Source organism: Phalangium opilio, unplaced genomic scaffold (genome assembly GCF_054372755.1).
Source record: "Phalangium opilio isolate 3A_F unplaced genomic scaffold, DU_Popi_V2 ptg000209l_1, whole genome shotgun sequence".
Classification (NCBI taxonomy): Eukaryota; Metazoa; Arthropoda; class Arachnida; order Opiliones; family Phalangiidae; genus Phalangium; species Phalangium opilio.
In genome coordinates this window covers 10,728,174-10,747,259 of record NW_028324217.1, presented here as the reverse complement: position 1 = coordinate 10,747,259, position 19,086 = coordinate 10,728,174, and the positions used below count along the sequence as shown (strand labels likewise).

The following is a 19,086-nucleotide window of genomic DNA, read 5'->3' as shown; positions in this document are numbered from 1 at the left end:
ATGCTCAACCTTACAATTAAAATTTCCTTCCTTTTAAAAAACAAAGGAAAATTTTATATTGCCAAAGGCGATAATGTGGCACAACGACTACTACAGAAAAGTCGGACCATCCACATTTGTTCGGACTAATAGCCACATCTTACGATGTGGCTACTTGTATAGAGATAGTTGCATTATCAGTGTCAGCGTTTCGATTTCACGAATTTAAAGGTAGCGTCGGCGAGGTTTATTACCGATCTAGAACGCTAGATGGCGCTCGCGTTGGGGGCGGTGGCCTAAAATTTGAAAAAAGGACCATACCCTACGAGTGGATGAATCGCGTCACGTGGGTTACAAAGACTCTATTTGCCCCTCAACCTGGACTCCACGTATCAATATAAATGAAGCTCGCCTGGAGCGCAAAACCTTGACGTCCATTTTGCACCCCTTATCCTCATTCTTTCGTGACAGCGAGGAGCGGTTTTTCTTTTTCGCACCTGGGAACTTCTTTTATTCTTGGAATTTTTCTTTTTAGCCATATCGTAGTATACGATAGGCTCTTAGTTTGACCCGAGCCGTAATAGTAGTAGTAGTAGAAGTAGTTGTGGCCGGAGTTTTCGCTTCGTTATCGTCAGAACCGGGAATCGAACCCGGGTCGCTGGCGCAATAGGCAGATATTCTACCAACTGAACCATAGAGACTTGATAGAAACTCCGAGTTTTTTATTATTTATTCTTATCTCTTAAATGTCGGGGTGATGTGGGGTGGGGTACCTCTTAATCTGTGGGGTCGGATACTTTTGAATTTTTATCTGTGGGGTCGGATACTTTTGAATTTTTATCTGTGGGGTCGGATACTTTTGAATTTTTATCTGTGGGGTCGGATACTTATGAATTTGTATGTTTGGGGTTTTTATATTTATTTTCTTTTTATGTATGTGCTAATTAAATAGATAACGATTTTCCCCGTTTCGTTCTCGTTCGGTAGCTATCGTCATTTATGTTATGTTTGACTAGAACGTTTTGGCGGTTAATTCAAATGTGGGTTTAGATAGAGCTAACATAGTGTCAAATGAGCGTTATGCGTTTGATCATTTTAGCATTGCTAAAGGTAATTCGAGGGGATAATCACTAAAATGCGTAATCACTATAACTAAACTTTCTCTTTCAAAAGTTTCTGGGCATAAGTCCTTGTTAGAAATTTATAAGATGCGATCAGTGTGCATCGGCATAATTCTATGTTGTAAACTCATCGAGGGGATTATCACTAAAAACTATCTGTTCTTCGATTCGCCGGAATATTAGAATTACAGCATAAGTAAATTTATACGGTTATAATTTAATCACTGTTTAGAGTAGGGAATCGAGGGGCTATTCACTCTGATTTTATGCACGGTAAATCATTTAAGCATTGAAAAAGATAGCTCTATTCACTCATTAGGGTAAGGTATAGAGGGGTTATCCACTCATTAGGGTAGGGTATAGAGGGGCTATTCACTCGGACGATATGGCTACTATTACGAGCCCTTGGGCCGTCTTGTTTTTTGTACTATGCTGTTATAGTCATAGGAGAGGGGAAATTCGCGGAATTGAGAAATCATTCAACTTGGTTTGGTTGGGGGCTTGGGGCCGGGCGCGTTTAGCGATCGGTTAGGTATCTTTCTTAGGGACGGGATTTCAGAAGTCAATTGTGTTCGGAACTGTTTTATATGAAGATGATAGGTTACTATTAATAAAAGCATCAAAACTATATCCATGCCTGGTTTTAATTCATGCTTTGTTTTATCAGGATAATTATTTTAGTGGTGTTTGGTAATGAACATCAAAAATAAAATGAGGTAAAAATCGAATGTTAAGTTTGACCAATCTAAAAGATTAGTGACTAAACATTTTGTGACTTTTATATAGTACGTCTACACCAGGACGTTACTGATAATTTAACAGGACGTGTGAATAATGTTTGAAATTATTGGGGTGGGAGAAGTTGCTCCCTCTCTCAGCTTTATCTTCAGTGCCATGTTGTGATTGTGAGGCATTCTACGTCAACCAAGATGGTCAAACTGAACTGCTAGCCTTTCTCCCTGCAGCCTCTTGGCTTAGTAACACTGGGAGAACCAAAATGAAATTGAACTGGGTTACTGGACGCTTGGCAAAATTTAAATGGACGCTCGCGATATTTTAAATGGACACTCGCGATATTTTAAATGGACACTCGCGATATTTTAAATGGACACTCGCGATATTTTAAATGGACACTCGCGATATTTTAAATGGACACTCGCGATATTTTAAATGGACACTCGCGATATTTTAAATGGACACTCGCGATATTTTAAATGGACACTCGCGATATTTTAAATGGACGCTCGCGATATTTTAAATGGACGCTCGCGATATTTTAAATGGACGCTCGCGATATTTTAAATGGACGCTCGCGATATTTTAAATGGACGCTCGCGATAGTTTAAATGGACGCTCGCGATATTTTAAATGGACGCTCGCGATATTTTAAATGGACGCTCGCGATATTTTAAATGGACGCTCGCGATATTTTAAATGGACACTCGCGATATTTTAAATGGACACTCGCGATATTTTAAATGGACACTCGCGTTATTTTAAGTGGACACTCGCGATATTTTAAGTGGACAGTCGCAATAGTTAGAATATTTTTTCAAACTTCGTATTTATAAAAGCTTTTTGAGGATACAGTGTATAGAGTAGTGTCGGTAGAGAGGGGAGTAGACTGTGTATCCCTCCCTCTAGGCGCGCTTTTGTAAGAGGGGATACTGTACGCGCCTGGTAGGGGGGATGACACTGAGCTAGAGCTAGATGTCAGTTCTACGTATGCAAACGTCATACCCTTCTATCTCTTAGCTAAGTGTCATCCCCCCTACTAGGCGCGTACAATATCCCCTCTTACAAAAGCGCGCCTAGAGGGAGGGATACACAGTCTACTGCCCCCTCTACCGACACTACTCTATGGTATGACGTTTGCATAGTAGAACTGACATTACTCTATAGACTAATGGTGGTAGAGAGGGGTGAAAGCCGTGTATCCCTCCCTCTGGGCGCGCTTTTGTACGAGAGGATACTGTACGCGCCCAGTAGGGGCATGACACTGAGCTAAGATATTGGAGGTATGCCGTTTGCATAGGTAGTACTGCCATTACTCTATATCGGGCCTGACTTCAGTCTTACAACATCAGAACCAGTTTGTGTACCTGTACATGTATATAGACAAGCCTTTAGCAACCAGGGTTTTCTATACAATGTTGTGATTCTTTCTCGTATAACCGTGTCTAATCATAGAGCTGTTAAACTGGCAGCTTCAAGAGGGAAAGGGTGTAGCGCTTCAAACTATTGTATCTATAAATCGCGTCAGGTTTGGGAGAGAATAGGCAGGCTAAAGACATTTTCTACGATTTAGGAAAGGAGAAAAAACTTATGCGTCATGCACTGCACAGCCTTAGACCATTGTTGGGTATTGTACAACCTTAGCACATTGCAAAATAATTTTGGTCTTTGTTAGCAACATCGAATGATAGATAATACCAGGTGGTAATTAGCAAAGGAGATTTATGTATTCATCCTTATTGGCAATAAGGGGTAGTATGGACTGGAACTTGCTTCGTTACTTTGAGTGGGGTAAGGGTGTGATGGTGTTGGAAAATTTCTGTGCCGGCTCGCTAAAAGCAAGGAGGATGAATAAGAGAGAAGACTGGTTTTGGAAATGTGGAAATAAAAACATGCATCGGCGCGTAAGCCGTTGGTAAAGGCGCACGTCACGTGATCGTTCTTGCAAACGAGGAGTATTCAAAATTATAAACAAGCTGATGAGGCTAGAAAAAGGGGGCTTGAACGCATGGGCGAGAACGTACGCTCTCTTGCCGTGAGGGGGTAGTGGTAATCATGGTAACTGGGGAACGCCACATTGTAATTTTATGAACTGCGGAGTACGTGCATTTTGTCTGACTCTGAACCTCCTCTCTTATAAATCCGCCTTGCTACCTACCGTATAGACCATTTCGGAAATTAAATACGGTACCATTGCGGTATCCTCCTTGGCGCCAAGAAACCCCGCTAGATTCAGTGCGAGTTGGCTTAATTCCCGCGAGCAGTGAACTCGGGCTCATTCTGGCGTCTCTTCTTGGCGCGAGGGAGAATACCCCAATGGCCGCCTCTCCCTTGTGGGTTGGTTACTCAGTATTTATATTCCGAAATTTTCTATAGTTTGTAGGTAAAGGGGGTCTGTAAACCAGAAATGTGGTTTTATTTTTGTTTGGGTTCTAAGAATTCCCTCCAGATCCATGAATGTATTCCATTTCTCTGTCTTGGCGGATGGTGTTAATTTCGGGAGGGTAATTGAGGTTTAACTACCCTTTTCTTAGTATCAACTCTGCTTTAAAGTGAAATTCCGGGTGGCTAGTGCTTCCCAAACACACCCATAATATCGGCCGGTTCTGACATTTCTACCTTGAATACAAGTTCATTCGTTCATTATTTTAAAAGGAGATAAAAGAAATGTTTAGGTGCATTGGAATGTGGTCACCGAAGAAATGGAGATAGAATTCAGTCTCGTTATGGTTACTGCAGTGATTATAACATTATTTAATCGCCGCGTGTACCCAGAACAACTCGCCAATTACACATGGCAAAGGTAATTGTAAAGCGATTAACGAGTCATTTCATTTCAGAAAGAAGTATGTTCGAAACACTTCGCAAATATCACACGATATAAGGAATTAGATCGGGATAACCAAATCATTTTACGTCAGGTGTTCACAGGATATAAAGAAGGATCACGTCCCTTTCGTTTGAAGAACCAATGTACTTTTTCAGTTTTTCCAAGAAATGAATAAAAATGCTCATTATATACTCTTGTTCAACCTCACTTGACGGTATTGTAAAAGTTGAGGAGCATCTGCCAATATATAATGGCAAGTACGGTTTCTCAAGTGCGGGTAAACAGGAGTATAGATATTTGTCTCCATAGTTTCATTTTAAGTTGAAAATATCGAATCGAAAAAAATAGTGAATCTTTATAAAAGACCTTTCTATTCATAGCTACTAGCCATTAGCACATAGAGAGTGAGAAAATGGATTGAAAGGCATGTGTATGGCATTGGGAAAAGGGAATAAAGGAATCAACTATAGGTGTTTGGTTGTCAAACTATTCAGGTGGTCGAAGCTACCCTGCCCTTATTTAAAAAAAGGGGGGAGGTACCTCCTTCTTACAAAGAAAAAACTTAATAGTATTGCAATGTTAGGGGGTTTCAGTTCAAACCTTTGCCCTCTAAAAACTCCGAACCCCTTCTTGGTACCGCAGTCCCCAGGAAAATCATGGCAGTAAGACTATAGAGTAATGGCACCTCCCTGCCTTTGGCTACGTTACGCTCTATGAGAAATTAACATGGAATGCCACTACTCTATATAGGGGCAAAAAGAAAACCCAGTCTGGCGTTCTTCGTCCCCCCGTTTAACATTCTTAAGCTATCCCTACCATCAACGGTCACGTGGCGCGAGCATCATCCATGGGGGGGGGGGGGGTTTGGCGAACCTAAAGGAAGCGTGGCTTCGTCGTTGGTGCGGTAACGGATGGGAGAAAGGGGGGAGTAGAAAATTCGTTAGAAATAAACTGAGTTGCAAGCTTTTTCGCCTAGGCGGCAGCACATTTTCTCGGCGTTTGGAGCTACACAGGAAAGTTTCACTAAAGGGGCGCCAACCGAGCAGAGTTCCCCTTTAAATACAAAACGCATAAACTTTCAAAGATTACCATCTTTTATTTATGTCTCCATAGAGTAAAAAAACGTTATTGAAAAAATGAAAAAGTACAATAGCAATAACGACTTATTTAAAATTGCGTAGATTTAGAAAAAACATTTCTTGAACATGAAATTAGTTGAAAACTTTGTTTGGCCAATAAAAAATACAAACACGTGTACGTTTAATTGGAATAAAGCTTTGAACAAAAACCCAGCAAAACTAGTAACTTCATACAATAATCACTAAATAAGAGAAAACTAAATATGAAAAAAAAAATTAGTATGTAATTCTATATTACTTCTGAAAAATTGCGTAGCTTTTGAAAGAATATTGAAACCAATACGAAGATAACAAAAGTGATAACCATGTGTGGGTTAATTTGAAAAAATGCTTTGGGGGGAAAAAACCCCCTGAAAATTGGGAGTAATTTTCCCCAGTCACAGCGTAATAAACAATATTTATGTAAGTATGTAACTACAACTGCGCGCAATTCTAAATTACTTATTTAAAAATGCGCAGTTTTTAACAAAAATAATTTTTAGCACAAAATTCAACGACACCTCCTTTTGTTTAGAAAACAAACGCACTAATTTGAACGAAAAAAATAAACAAGTAAACATGCGTGAAGTTACACGCGTTGTAACAACTTAATCTGAGCAATTGGGATCGAACTCAGGAAAAAGCTGAATTAAAATAACAGTAGTGGTATCCTTAATAGGTTGTAAGTAAATAAAGTCCTTCAATTTCTTAAGGAGGTTTTTGGCCAAGTTCTCACTGACAACGGTACGAGCGAGGTAATATTTCAACAGATCCGTATCGTATGTGGCCAACGTTTCGATAATGGGAAGATGATCATGAGTTAACAAATGCTTGGCATAACTCTTGGGCTCAATACTATCAATTACCATTTTAATGGACACATCGTCTTTGTTGAGAGCCAATTCAGAAATGATTTCATAAATGAACATTGAATCGGTAACTTCATTTAATTCTTCTTTTGAGAATCTGGTCCAACAATATCGGAACAAAATCGTTTGGTTGTAGCGTCGGACAAACTTGAACGCTCCATCAGCAAACTCTACCAAATCATTGCAGTTTGTAGCTTCAATAGCGCCTTCCATTCTGCCAATGTAATGGTCCAACGCCTTTATAATATGTGTATTTGGCCACGCGAAGTATGATATGTTCATCAATAACTCTTCAGGTGGTTCAAATTTGGATACTAATGCGCACATTTGCGTGTAATTTAATTGACTCAATAAATATCCCACAGCAGGTTCTTCTGAAAGTCGGAGAAAGTTTTTGATTGCATAATTCGACTGTTTAAAAATACTATCCAAGGCCTGAATTTTTTCATCTTCAGTTAAATTAATAAACAGAAATTTTACTGTTGATTTTCTAAGATCTGATTCACGAACAACTCTGACGAAAAATTGGACATCAATTGACGTTCCATCTAACAAACGGTCTAAAAAGAAACTATTCGGCGGGTTCAGCAAGTCTTCGTCTAGTTTATAAATCCAGTATTGTACCATCCAATTTTCATTATCGTAATCCTTTAACTCCTGTCCTTCTCCGATTCGTGGCCACAGTTCTCTAACTTTATCTTCCAAACCGTACGTGCATGTCATGTAAAAACTGAATGAAAAATCGAGGTCACTTTGATTCTCTAGTAGTAACCTGGCCATCTTGGGTCGATTTAATGAGCCTTCAACAGTCCAGCTCAAATTGGAGAGTTGGTGCTCCAAGGTGGTGTCGTTGACGTCGTCTTCAATTTCGTAAAGCCAATCAAATATTTCACGTCCCACTTCATCCAATATCATCATGGTCATTTCTTTAAAAAGTGTTGGTATGTTGGAACGCTCCAATTCGGCAATTGCTTCGTCGTTGTTTGACTCGTGGTGGAAAAAATAATGCAGAGGATATCGCAAGGATTGTTTACTTGCACTAATCCATACCGACGAGGCGAAATTAGTCAGGGCTTGGCGTTGTAGCGAAATCATAGGCAGCTTGGCAAGCTCCATTTTGAATTGTTCAATACGGCTTTTAATAAATGGGCGTATTGCCTTGGTGTAAATACTTGATGTATCGATTCTTAAAAATTTCCAACAGCGAGTAATAGTGTTAACTAAATTTTTCGATAAGAATCCGTAATCCATTCATCAGGAATTCTCCCCTTTGTTTAAATGCGACTTACCTAAAAGTATAAAACCTAAATAAAATAAGAACTAGAGGTTATAAGGAAATTCTCCCATGCCAAACCAAAAAACATGCATTAAAGGGATAGTTCCATGTTTAGCCAAGAAGCACAAATTATTAACGGTTTTATATTGAAAATTACGTCCCGTTAAAACATGAGGAAAAACTAAAATTTAAAAAAAACAACGTTTAACAAGTTGGGAAAACCAAAATATTACCTCTCCGTGTCGAGAAGATTATATAAACTTAAGTATCCAATGAAAACGTCGACCTTTTTGCCCTCATCCTTTCCCGCGCTTTGCGCTTCCGCATTTCATCCTTACTCTCAACATTATCTTCCTCCATTTTACATACAAAAATCAAATACTCACAAAAAGAAGTGGCAAAAACCTGCTGGCTCTTTACAACCACTTAATTTGACTTAATATCCAATTTCCAACAACAATAATATACCGGTAGTTTAATTGACAACCTACTAGCATCGAAATTCTCATTAAGAATGGCTCCCGCGGATAAAAAAGGCCAATTTTCAACTAGGTGGGCGTTATCTCATTAGATTTGAAAAATATCATTTGTCTTTTTTACCAATGCCTAACCGTTTGGATTTTTTTAAAGCAATCTTAGCATCAAAAAATAAATGTTTTCTATTCTTATTAAGAATAAAACAAGAGGATAAAAAAGGTCTGTCCTCTCGTATTTTTTAAGCTTTTACCATGATTACTCTATACAACAGTAACAAGGAGTATAAACCCATTAGTGGAAGCAGTATTTTTTTTTCGAAACAAAACATAAGTTTATCCTCTCTAGACTTCGCTAAAAACGTATTACTCCTACGTAAAATATTAATAGACAGGCAAGGATTCATACCGTTAAAGAAGGAGCGCAATATTATCCATATTTTCATTTCATATACAGAGAAAAGAAATTATTATGTTTCTGAGAGGAGCTTCCCATTTTTGTTGTTGTTTTGAAAAATATATCGCAATGCACGGGCCTTGATAGATAAAGGAGGCAATGAATGAAATATATCACAATGCACGCGCCTTGATAGATATAGGAGGCAATGAATGAAATATATCACAATGCACGGGCCTTGAAAGATATATGAGGCAATGAAGGAAATATATCGCATGCACGGGCCTTGGCAGATATAGGAGGCAATGATAATCTCTCTCTTTGCACGAGAGGTTTATCTTTAATACTTAAATAAATATAATTATTGTTAATTATTTTAATCTTCAATAATTAACATTAATAATAGTTAAATCGTTTAAAATAAAGTTATACCAATTATCATCTCAAACTTTGCTAATATTGACGTTTAAAGTGAAGGGTACCCCTCTTGCCCACTTTCTTCAAATTTTGGGGTATATATACGATTCGTTTCCATTATAATAGTAAGGAAAAAGCGCAATTGCGAAAACCTTTGGTGGCGATCCCACCTTAGGGAGGCTAGACGTTTCTCGTAACCCTAGCTGATCGCCGCGTATATCCTAAAACCAAACGATGATAATGGAGTAGAAGCCAATGATACAGATTGGTGTCTATGTGGAATAGACGGAAGACCAGTGGATGGTGGTGTTAGAAGCCAGTGTAAATGCAGACTGGTGTCTATGTGGAGTAGACGGAAGACCAGTGGATGGTGGTGTTTAGGAGCCAGTATGTACAGACTGGTGTCCAAGTGGGATGGACAAAGACCAGCAGAAGATGGTGGTGATTAGAAGCCAGTATGTACAGACTGGTGTCAATGTGGGATTGACAAAGAACAGAAAATGGTGGTGATTAGAAGCCAGTAAGTACAGACTGGTGTTCGTGTGGGATGGACAAGCCCAGAAGATGGTGGTGTGAGAACTCAAGTAGAGGAGCCATTTCCGTGACTGTGAAAGCAGTTCGGAAATGGCGAACACGTTTGCTCCGATACGCAAACTGCGAACGCGGTCACGTGGGTGTAACAACGGACAGACAGACACACAGACACACACACAGACAGACACACAGACAGACACGGCCGTTACAGAACCTCTCCTGGACTACGTCACACGGAGAGGTAAAAATAGATAATTGGGTTTAAATATTTGAATCTGTAACGGCTAACTTTAAACCGTCCGCCATATTTTACCCGTATCTACGTCGATGCGGTACATAAATTTCATTGGTACTCTTAGAAACAGTAGGTTTTATTTATAGTATGATACTGAACTACTAAGAGGGAATCTTGTCGTCTGCTACATTGGGAGAAATTAATAAAAAATGTCAAGCTCAGGTTTTATTTTTAGCTTACCCCGTATTTAGCGGCTCAATCATAACAAATAGCTAACCGAATGAAAAGGCTACTACTACAATTATCGCGATTAATCCGTTTATAAAAACACTTAAAAACGAAGTCTTAGGAAACTAGCACAGAAAGTGTTATGTTTGTAAAACTGAAGTATAGATGGCGCCAGCCTCTCCATAGGAAGGGTCTTTAATCTAGCTCTTTTTATTAGGGGTGTGCGAATACCACTATTTGGGTATCGAACCGGTTATCGAATACCAAAATATTTTCCTTATCAAATACCGAATCGAATAGTTTATTTCAAATCGAATACCGTATAGTTGGGCCTTGGTAATTTTTTCCTTCCCGATTAATCGCGAATAGTTAAGCCTAGTAACCGCGAATATTTAACCCTAATATTCGCGAATACTAGGCCAACTATTCGCGGTTAATCGGGTAGTAACCCCAATATTCGCCAATAGTCAATACTAAGCAAGGAGAAGAACATTTAGAAGCTCCTAAATTTCAAAATACCTCTCCTCATTGGTGGTCAAGTATTACTTAAAATTTTCCAATGCACTTGCTGGTAGTTTTTGATGGGACACAAATAAAATTGGGATGATATTTTTTTAAATAAGGTGGGTCTCTCTAGTGCCAAGGACCTAAATTTATGGTAGTCGAACTTTAACCGAATAGTCAGTTCGGTATTCGATATTCGAATCGAATAGTGAAAATGGGGTTATCGAATACCGAATCGAATAGTGAAAATGGGCTTATCGAATACCGAATCGAATTATTCGGTTCGGTATTCGATCAAATTATTCCATTTAAACGGTTAACCGCACACCTCTACTTTTTATGTTCTCTGACTGAGAAGCCATTATATTCAAATGATAGTCTAAAATATGGAGGCTACTGCAGTAGGAAAACCCCTAGGATAAGAAGAGAAGGAAGGTAGGGGCTTGGCGCAAAATAAAAACGTCAAAATGACGTAAAACACTAGTTCGGCGATATTCCGCTTGGGGATCCACGATCTCTTAAATTTGAACTTCATTTGCGATTAATTAGGTAAAAAATTATAAAATATATTTTAGTATGTATATTTTTGAAATCCTTATTTGTTGTTCTATCCAAATTAATAAACCTTATTGACATACAATGCTATGAATATACATGGAAATATCCCTTTAATGCAGTCATTGTAAAATAAAACACAATTGCATGCAGCAAGAGCAAAATGAAACATTCCAAAAGGGATTTCAAAAATGAAATACAACTCAACTCCTTGCATCTTGCAAGGAGAAAGATTGCTAAAACGCCTCACGATGGTACCTATAGTTAATTGAAATTACCGACAATCATCTTCAATTTGTCTAGCTTCAGAGCTTCAAACCAGTGTTGCCAATGTTCAAACTGTCAATTTCCCGCCTGACGACCCAAAATTTCCCGCCGACGGTCATTATTTCCCGCAACTCCTTTTAGAGCAAAATTGACGTAAGTTTTACGTTTTCAGCCGCACTACAATTTAAGTAAGCATTGTGAACTTGTGAAGGTGTTGCCTGAGAAGCACTAAATACTAAACTATAAGAAAGGTCCCATTTGGGGGACCAAAACTATGAAGGAAACATTGATGGTCGGTTGGTAAAAATCGGATGCGCCAAGAAAAAAAATTAAAATTTTACCAAATGTTTAAAAAAACATGATCAAAACCCCACGGTCATTGAAATTCCCGCCAAATCGATTGATTTATCAAAAAACTACCTTTTTCCCGCCAAAGCCAAAATACCATCGAAAAATCCCGCAAAACGGGAAATTTCCCGCACATTGGCAACACTGCTTCAAACAATGGTTTAAAATATGTATGGATTTAACAGCCACAGTCAAACGTTAGGCTATGATGAAATACTAATTAAACGAGCACCCAACTAACATATTTAAGTTAATGTCAATTAAACGAAATGCCGCTCCACATGCCCCCCAAAACAAGCTATAATTTCCTTCAACGAACGGATGAGAATTTGAGAAAGAACCCTATTTCCGTCCAAACGTAGTTTTCCAGCACAAAATAAACATCCATAAATGATGTTGTTTCGGCACAAAAGTGAATTAAGAACAGAGTAATTATAAATACCTTTGCCAGTAGCCAATTCCGAACACTCGATGAATACTTTACTAATTACAAATTACATTAAATGACGTGTTTTTAATAGACAATATTCGGCGACATGTCACGTTTCCCCGCGGTTTTGAAGCAGACGAGCTAAGACGGCTTTGTTTGGTGGAACCATAGCCTCCTGGATCACGCGAGTCACGATTCACGAACGAAGGCTGATCGCGCTCAGAGCCACAAATAAGAAAAATGTCTTATAGGATATGTTTCCAGTAACACTCCTCAGACCCCCTTTTAACTGGAAAAATATAGGATAATGACCGTTGAAGCGTTGCCTACGTTAATCAAGGCATGTGCGCCGCGCCGATTTTTATTTTGGCAATATAAGTTGCCAAATTCTCTCACCCGAGTGACCCGAGGCGCTATTAGCTGGACCATAGCCCACTTGATCACGCACGCTGGCTGCACGCGCTCTAGAAGCCCGTCCAAACGATTTTTTTTACATGTTAACTCGCGAATACGGCGGGTCACATAGGTTCGGTCTAAACTTTCAAACCCGTCTGGTTTTAACATGGGCGTCTATGGGAGGGGACCAGTTTTTTCAACGTTTTTGACAATATTAGTGCATCTACTGGTTCAAATCTCTTGAATTTTTAATGAGACGTGTATTGAAAGGTTTGATATTATCCTGTAAAATTTCAAGTCTTCAGCTATAATAGTTTTTTTTATAAAAAATAAAAATCATCACATAGTAGAGAAATTGAAGGGGCAAAATTCTCTACTAAGTGATGATTTTTATTTTTTATAAAAAAAACTATTATAGCTGAAGACTTGAAATTTTACAGGATAATATCAAACCTTTCAATACACGTCTCATTAAAAATTCAAGAGATTTGAACCAGTAGATGCACTAATATTGTCAAAAACGTTGAAAAAACTGGTCCCCTCCCATAGAGGCCCATGTTAAAACCAGACGGGTTTGAATTTTAGACCGAACCGATGTTATTCTCATTTTTAGGGTCGATTGAGCGGGCTTCTATAGCGCGTGCAGCCAGCGTGATCAAGTGGGCTATGGCTGGACCTAAATAATTTGAAATGTTCATTTTCTCGCGCTTGGAATTTGAAATACTCATTTTCGCGCGCGTTTTGGTCCAGCTATCAATGAAATCTCGCGGTAAAATAGGGAGAAAATAAGAAGTCGCATTTCTTAAAAGTCCCCCTCCTTCGAAACTACCGTGCAACGTAGGCAACGGTTGAAGTGTACAAAAATAAGGTCGCTTCTTCATAGACACGCTATCAAAACTTCGGAAAAATTGATTTCTGGCAATCCTTTTGTCGACCGGTTGCAGTAATATTAAAGGTAGTAGGACACAAAAATTAAGGCAATAAAGCAATCCTCTCTCAATATTCGCAATTCGTAACCTTACTAGCACAATAGACCATTCCTGAAACGCCATAGGAAAAGCAAACAGCACAGAGGCCGTGCCGCCATATTAGGCTAGTTCCATGATTCCATGACGCCAAGAACGACAATCGGCAGTGTGGGTGGGCTAGCCTCCCGCGTTTAACGAACGCAAGCTCCATCTGGCGCGAGAGAACTCTCCTAATATGGCGGCCCTTCCCCTGTGCGTTGGTTTCTTGTCAAATACTTAATGGAATGGTCTACCTTACTAGCACAATTAAATGCTATTCTTAACCTTTCTAGCACAATTTAATGTAATTCTTAACCTTTCTAGCATATTTAAATGTAATTCTTAACCTTTCTTGCATAATTAAATGTAATTCTTAACCATTCTAGCACAATTTAATGTAATTCTTAACCTTTCTAGCAAATTTAAACGCAATGCTCAACCTTACAATTAAAATTTTCTTCCTTTTAAAACACAAACAAACGAAAATATATCATCATCTTACCACAATCCTCTCTCATCAATGGCGAACGAAACATTTTATACTGTCAAAGGTGATGGCACTTGTATTACTACAAGAAGGTTGGACCAATAGCCGCATCGTAGACATACATCATACGATGACGCGACACGTATAGAGATAGTTCAATTATCAGTGTCACCGTTTCGATTTCACGAAATTAAAATTCAAACACAAAAAGTTTGAAGATTGCCATCTTTTGTTTATGTCTCCATTAAAGAGTACAAAAGAAATTTATTGAAAAAATGTAACAAGTACTATAGCAATTTTAAGGGACATTTAAAATCGCGCAAATTTAGAAAAACATTTCTTGAACATTAAATTAGTTCAATAAAAAATACAAAAATGAGTTCGTTTATTTGGAAAAAAGCTATGAACAAAAACCAAACAAAACGAGTAACTTTATACAATAATCCAATAATCACTAAATAAGAGAAAACTAAATATGAAAAAAAAAAATAGTATGCAATTCTATATTACTTTTTAAAAATTGCGTAGCTTATGAAAGAAAATTATAGAATACGAAACTAATACTACGATAACACAAGTGATAACCATGTGTGGGTTAATTTGAAAAAAAAAATGCTTTAAAAAAAACAAATCCCTGAAAATTGGGAGTAATTTGCCCCAGTTACAGCGTAATTACTAAACAATAAACAATATTTATGTAAGGATGTAACTACAACTGCGCGCAATTCTAAATTACTTGTTTAAAAATGCGCAGTTTTCTTAAGAGTACAAAGTTCAACAACTTGTTTTGTTTAGAAAACAAACGCAATAATTTGAACGAAAAAAAATAAACAAGTAAACATGCGTGAAGTTACACTCGTTTTAACAACTTAATCTGAGCAATTGGGATCCAACTCAGGAAAAAGCTGAATTAAAATACCAGTAGTGGTTTCCTTAATAGGTTGTAAGTAAATAGAGTCCTTCAATATCTTAAGGAGGTTTTTGGCCAAGTTCTTACTGACAACGGTACGAGTGAGGTAATATTTCAACAGATCTATATCGTATGCAGCCAAACATTTCATAATGAGAAGATGATAAAGAGAAAATAAATTTTTGGCATAACTCTTGGGGTCAATACTATCAATTACTATCTTAATGGACACAGCGTCTTTGTTTTCAGCCAATTTAGAAACGATGTCCTCAAAGAACTTTGAATCCATAACTTTATTTAATTCTTCTCTTGGGAATCTGGTCCAACAATATCTGAACAAAATACTACGGTTGTAGCGTCTGACAAACTCGAACGCTCCATCAGCGAACTCTACCAAATCATTGCAGTTTGTAGCTTCAATAGCGCCATTCATTTTGTCAATGTAATGGTCCAATGCCTTTAGAATATGTGTATTTCTTGGCCACGCGAAGTATGATATGTTCATCAATAACTCTTCAGGTGGTTCAAATTTGGATACTAATGCGCACATTTGCGTGTAATTTAATTGACTCAATAAATATCCAACAGCAGGATTTGCTGAAAGTCGGAGAAGTTTTTCGCTGTCATAGTTCGATGATATAAAAATAATATCCAAGGCCTGATTTTTTTCTTCTTCAGTTAAATTATTAAACATAAATTGTACATTTGATTTTCTAGATTCCCAATTACAAACAACCCTGACGAAAAATTTGACATCAAGTGACATCTCTTCTAACGAATGGTCGAAAAATGAATTATGCGGCATGCTCAGTAAGAGCCCACCTAGTTTATAAAGCCAGTATTGTACCATCAAATTTTTAAAATTGGCATCGCATAACAGACATTTTTCAATGATTCGTGGCCATAGTTCTCTAATTGTATCCTCCAAACAGTTATAGCATGCCATTTTAAAACTGAATGACAAATCGAGGTCAGTTTGACTCTCTAATAGTAACCTGGCCATCTTGGGTCGATTTAATGAGCCTTCAACAGTCCAGCTCAAATTGGCGAGTTGGTGTTCCAGGGTAATGTCAGTGACGTCGTCTTTAATTTCGTAAAGCCAATCATATATTACATATCCTACTTCATTCAATATCATCATGGTCATTTCTTTAAAAAGTGTTGGTATGTTGGAACGCTTCAATTCGGCAATTGCACTGTCGTTCATAAAATAGCGGTTGAAAAAATAATGCAGGGGATATCGCAAGGCTTTTTTATTTGAATTAACCCATACTCGCGAGGCGAAATTAGTCAGGGCTTGGCGTAGTAGAGAATTCATAGGCAGCTTGGCAAGTTCCATTTTGAATTGTTCAATACGGCTTTTAATAAATTGGGGTATTCCGTATGTGTAAATACTTGATGTATCGATTCTTTTAAATTTTTAATAGCAAGTAATAGTGTTAACTAAATTTTGTTCGATAAGAACCCGTAATCCATTCATCAGAAATTCTCGCTTCTGTTTATATGCGACCTACCTAAAACAATAAACCCTAAATAAGAACTAGAGGTTATAATGGAATCCTCCCACGCCAAACCAAAAAACATGCATTAATGCAGTCATTGCAAAAATAAACCATGAATGCATGCAGCACGAGCAAAATAAAACACAAATGCACGTAGCAAGAGCAAAATAAAGCATTCCAAAAGGGATTTCAAAAATGCAATACAACTCCATGCATGTTACATGAAGATAGATTGCTAAAACGCATCACGACGGTATCTATAATTTGTAATTAATTACCGACAATTATCTTCAATTTGTCTAGCTGCAGAGCTTCAAACAATGGTTTAAAATATGTATGGATTTAACAGCCACAGTAGAACGTTAGGATATCATGTAATACTAATTAAACGAGCACCCAACTGACATATTTAAGTTAATGCCAATTAAAGGAAATGCCGCCCCACATGCGCCCCAAAAGAAGCTATAATTTTAGAGGTGTGCGGTTAACCGTTTCAATCGAATAACTCGATCGAATACCGAACCGAATAATTCGATCCGGTATTCGACTAGCCCATTTTCACTATTCGATTCGAATATCGAATACCGAACCGACTATTCGGTTAAAGTTCGACTTCCATAAATTTAGGTCCTTGGCACTAGAGAGACACACCGTATTTAAAAAATATCATCCCAATTTTTTTTGTCTCCCATCAAAAACTACCAGCAAGTGCGTAGGAAAATTTAAAGAAATACTTGACCACCAATGAGGAAAGGTATTTTGAAATTTAGGAGCTTCTAAATGTTCTTCTCCTTGCTTTGTAATTTTATTGGCAAATATTAGGGTTAATACCCGATAAACCGCGAATAGTTGGCCTAGTATTCGCGAATATTAGGGTTAAATATTCGCGGTTACTAGGCTTAACTATTCGCGATTAATCGGGAAGGAAAAAAATTACCAAGGCCCAACTATTCGGTATTCGATTCGAAATAAACTATTCGATGCGGTATTTGACAAGGAAAATTTTTGGGTATTCGATAACCGGTTCGATATCCAAAAAGTGGAATTCGCACACCCCTATATAATTTCCTTCTAGGAACGATGAGAATTTGAGAAAGGACTCTCCGCCCTAACGCCAAGTTTTCCAGCACAAAATAAACATCTATAATGTGGTTTCTGCACAAAAGTAAATTAAGAACATTGTAATTATAAAAACCTTTGCAAGTAGCCAATTCCGAACACTCGATGAATACTTTACTAATTACATTAAGATTAAACGACGAGATTTTCAATAGACAATATTCAGCGAAATGTCACGGTTTCCCATGGTTTTCGAGCAGACGGCCCGAGGGAGTCTCTCACCACAGCCCACTCGATCACGCTGGCTGCCCGTTTAATCGTAAAATATCGAGAATATGCCCGGTTAGTACTCCTTGGTCAAAGGAGTCTAAAAATTAGCCTTATAGGCACTACCTCCTATATAAGAAGCCTTAGGTCTATGGGTAAAATGCCGTTTTTTGGGGTAAAAATGTCGTTATCTGGTGGATCAAATGTACTGAAATTTAAACGAGAGGTGCTAATATTACTGTTATGTTTATCTTAATATTTGTTTTTTATTTTCAACGAATGGTTGCTATCAGGAGTTGTCAGGTGTTTTGAGGGAGTTGAAACCGAAAAGAGTTTCCCGTCTATGTAGACCAAAATATCTAAATAGTCTTAGAACCCACCCTTATCTAATTGGATAGAAATCCCATACACTAGAATTTCCAGTCAACATAAATCTCATTGGGACGGACTTTCCCAATGGACTGAAATCCCATTACAGCGAAACGTCCCAATGTACTGAAATCCCATTACAGCGAAACGTCCCAATGGACAGTAATCCATTTTGACTAAACGTCCCAAAGGACAGGAACCCGATTTGTTGTATTTTGATTTCGGATTTCGAATCACCACAGTACCGTGGTAGAGCGTAAGGCCTGCAATTCAAACACGCGGATTCAATCCCCGAAGGATATAAATGTGTCGTAAACATCTTAGTTAAGCTAGTACGTAGATCAGTAACCATATAACCCGAGCTAAGGTTTGAAAACGACAAAAAAAATGTCAAAGGATGCGTTATTTCCTAAAACAATTTAGATATATTTTTATCATTTTGTTAAAGGGTATGAGAAGCTTCGTTTGAAAAACCTCTGATTTATATAGCAAAAGATAGAATTAATTACTGTGAATTCAAAAATATCAAGCTTTTAATTCTCCGATTTCTGGTTATTTGGCAATATGCATTTGAAAATGCTTCATATGAAATTATTTAAAATCCACTTTTTAAGAAAGGCTAGAACGTTTTCTTGTTTTTGACGTCACACACGCGAGATGGTGCCACTCTCTCCGCTATCAAAGCATGGACAGAGCTCGAGACGCGTATAGCTCTCGCGCTCGCGCGTATAGGATTCCCGCGCTTTTTTCCTCAACGTCATAGTGATGTCATA

General features: G+C 38.0%; 4 protein-coding genes across 8 annotated transcripts in view; 1 reads left to right on the top strand and 3 right to left on the bottom strand.

Annotated features, from left to right (window-relative positions):
- LOC149619115 (uncharacterized) overlaps positions 1-12,518 on the bottom strand; it is a 24,371-nt gene extending 11,853 nt beyond the window's left edge. Inside the window, exon 1 of one of the 2 annotated variants that reach the window (XM_089855042.1) lies at positions 12,329-12,518. The gene's annotated coding sequence lies outside the window, so the exon portion shown is untranslated. The other variant, XM_089855044.1, reaches the window with a different exon arrangement.
- LOC149619107 (uncharacterized) overlaps positions 1-19,086 on the top strand; it is a 95,420-nt gene that overhangs the window by 36,181 nt on the left and 40,153 nt on the right. The window lies entirely within an intron of this gene.
- Positions 5,742-17,889, bottom strand: LOC149619114 (uncharacterized). The gene is made up of 3 exons (XM_089855049.1): positions 17,814-17,889; positions 7,942-7,956; positions 5,742-7,872 (listed from the first exon to the last, which is right to left on the bottom strand). The coding sequence occupies exon 3, from the start codon at positions 7,766-7,768 to the stop codon at positions 6,392-6,394; it is 1,377 nt and encodes a 458-aa protein (XP_089711175.1). The 5' UTR covers positions 7,769-7,872; positions 7,942-7,956; positions 17,814-17,889; the 3' UTR covers positions 5,742-6,391.
- LOC149619113 (uncharacterized) lies at positions 14,418-19,086 on the bottom strand. Of its 4 annotated transcripts, none has more exons than XM_089855045.1 (3): positions 17,863-19,086; positions 17,556-17,773; positions 14,418-16,630 (listed from the first exon to the last, which is right to left on the bottom strand). In XM_089855045.1, the coding sequence occupies exon 3, from the start codon at positions 16,453-16,455 to the stop codon at positions 15,076-15,078; it is 1,380 nt and encodes a 459-aa protein (XP_089711171.1). In that variant the 5' UTR covers positions 16,456-16,630; positions 17,556-17,773; positions 17,863-19,086; the 3' UTR covers positions 14,418-15,075. The 4 variants fall into 4 exon arrangements, with proteins under 4 accessions (XP_089711171.1, XP_089711172.1, XP_089711174.1 ...); XM_089855046.1 differs by having other exon boundaries at positions 17,673-17,773; XM_089855048.1 differs by lacking the exon at positions 17,863-19,086 and having other exon boundaries at positions 17,732-17,748.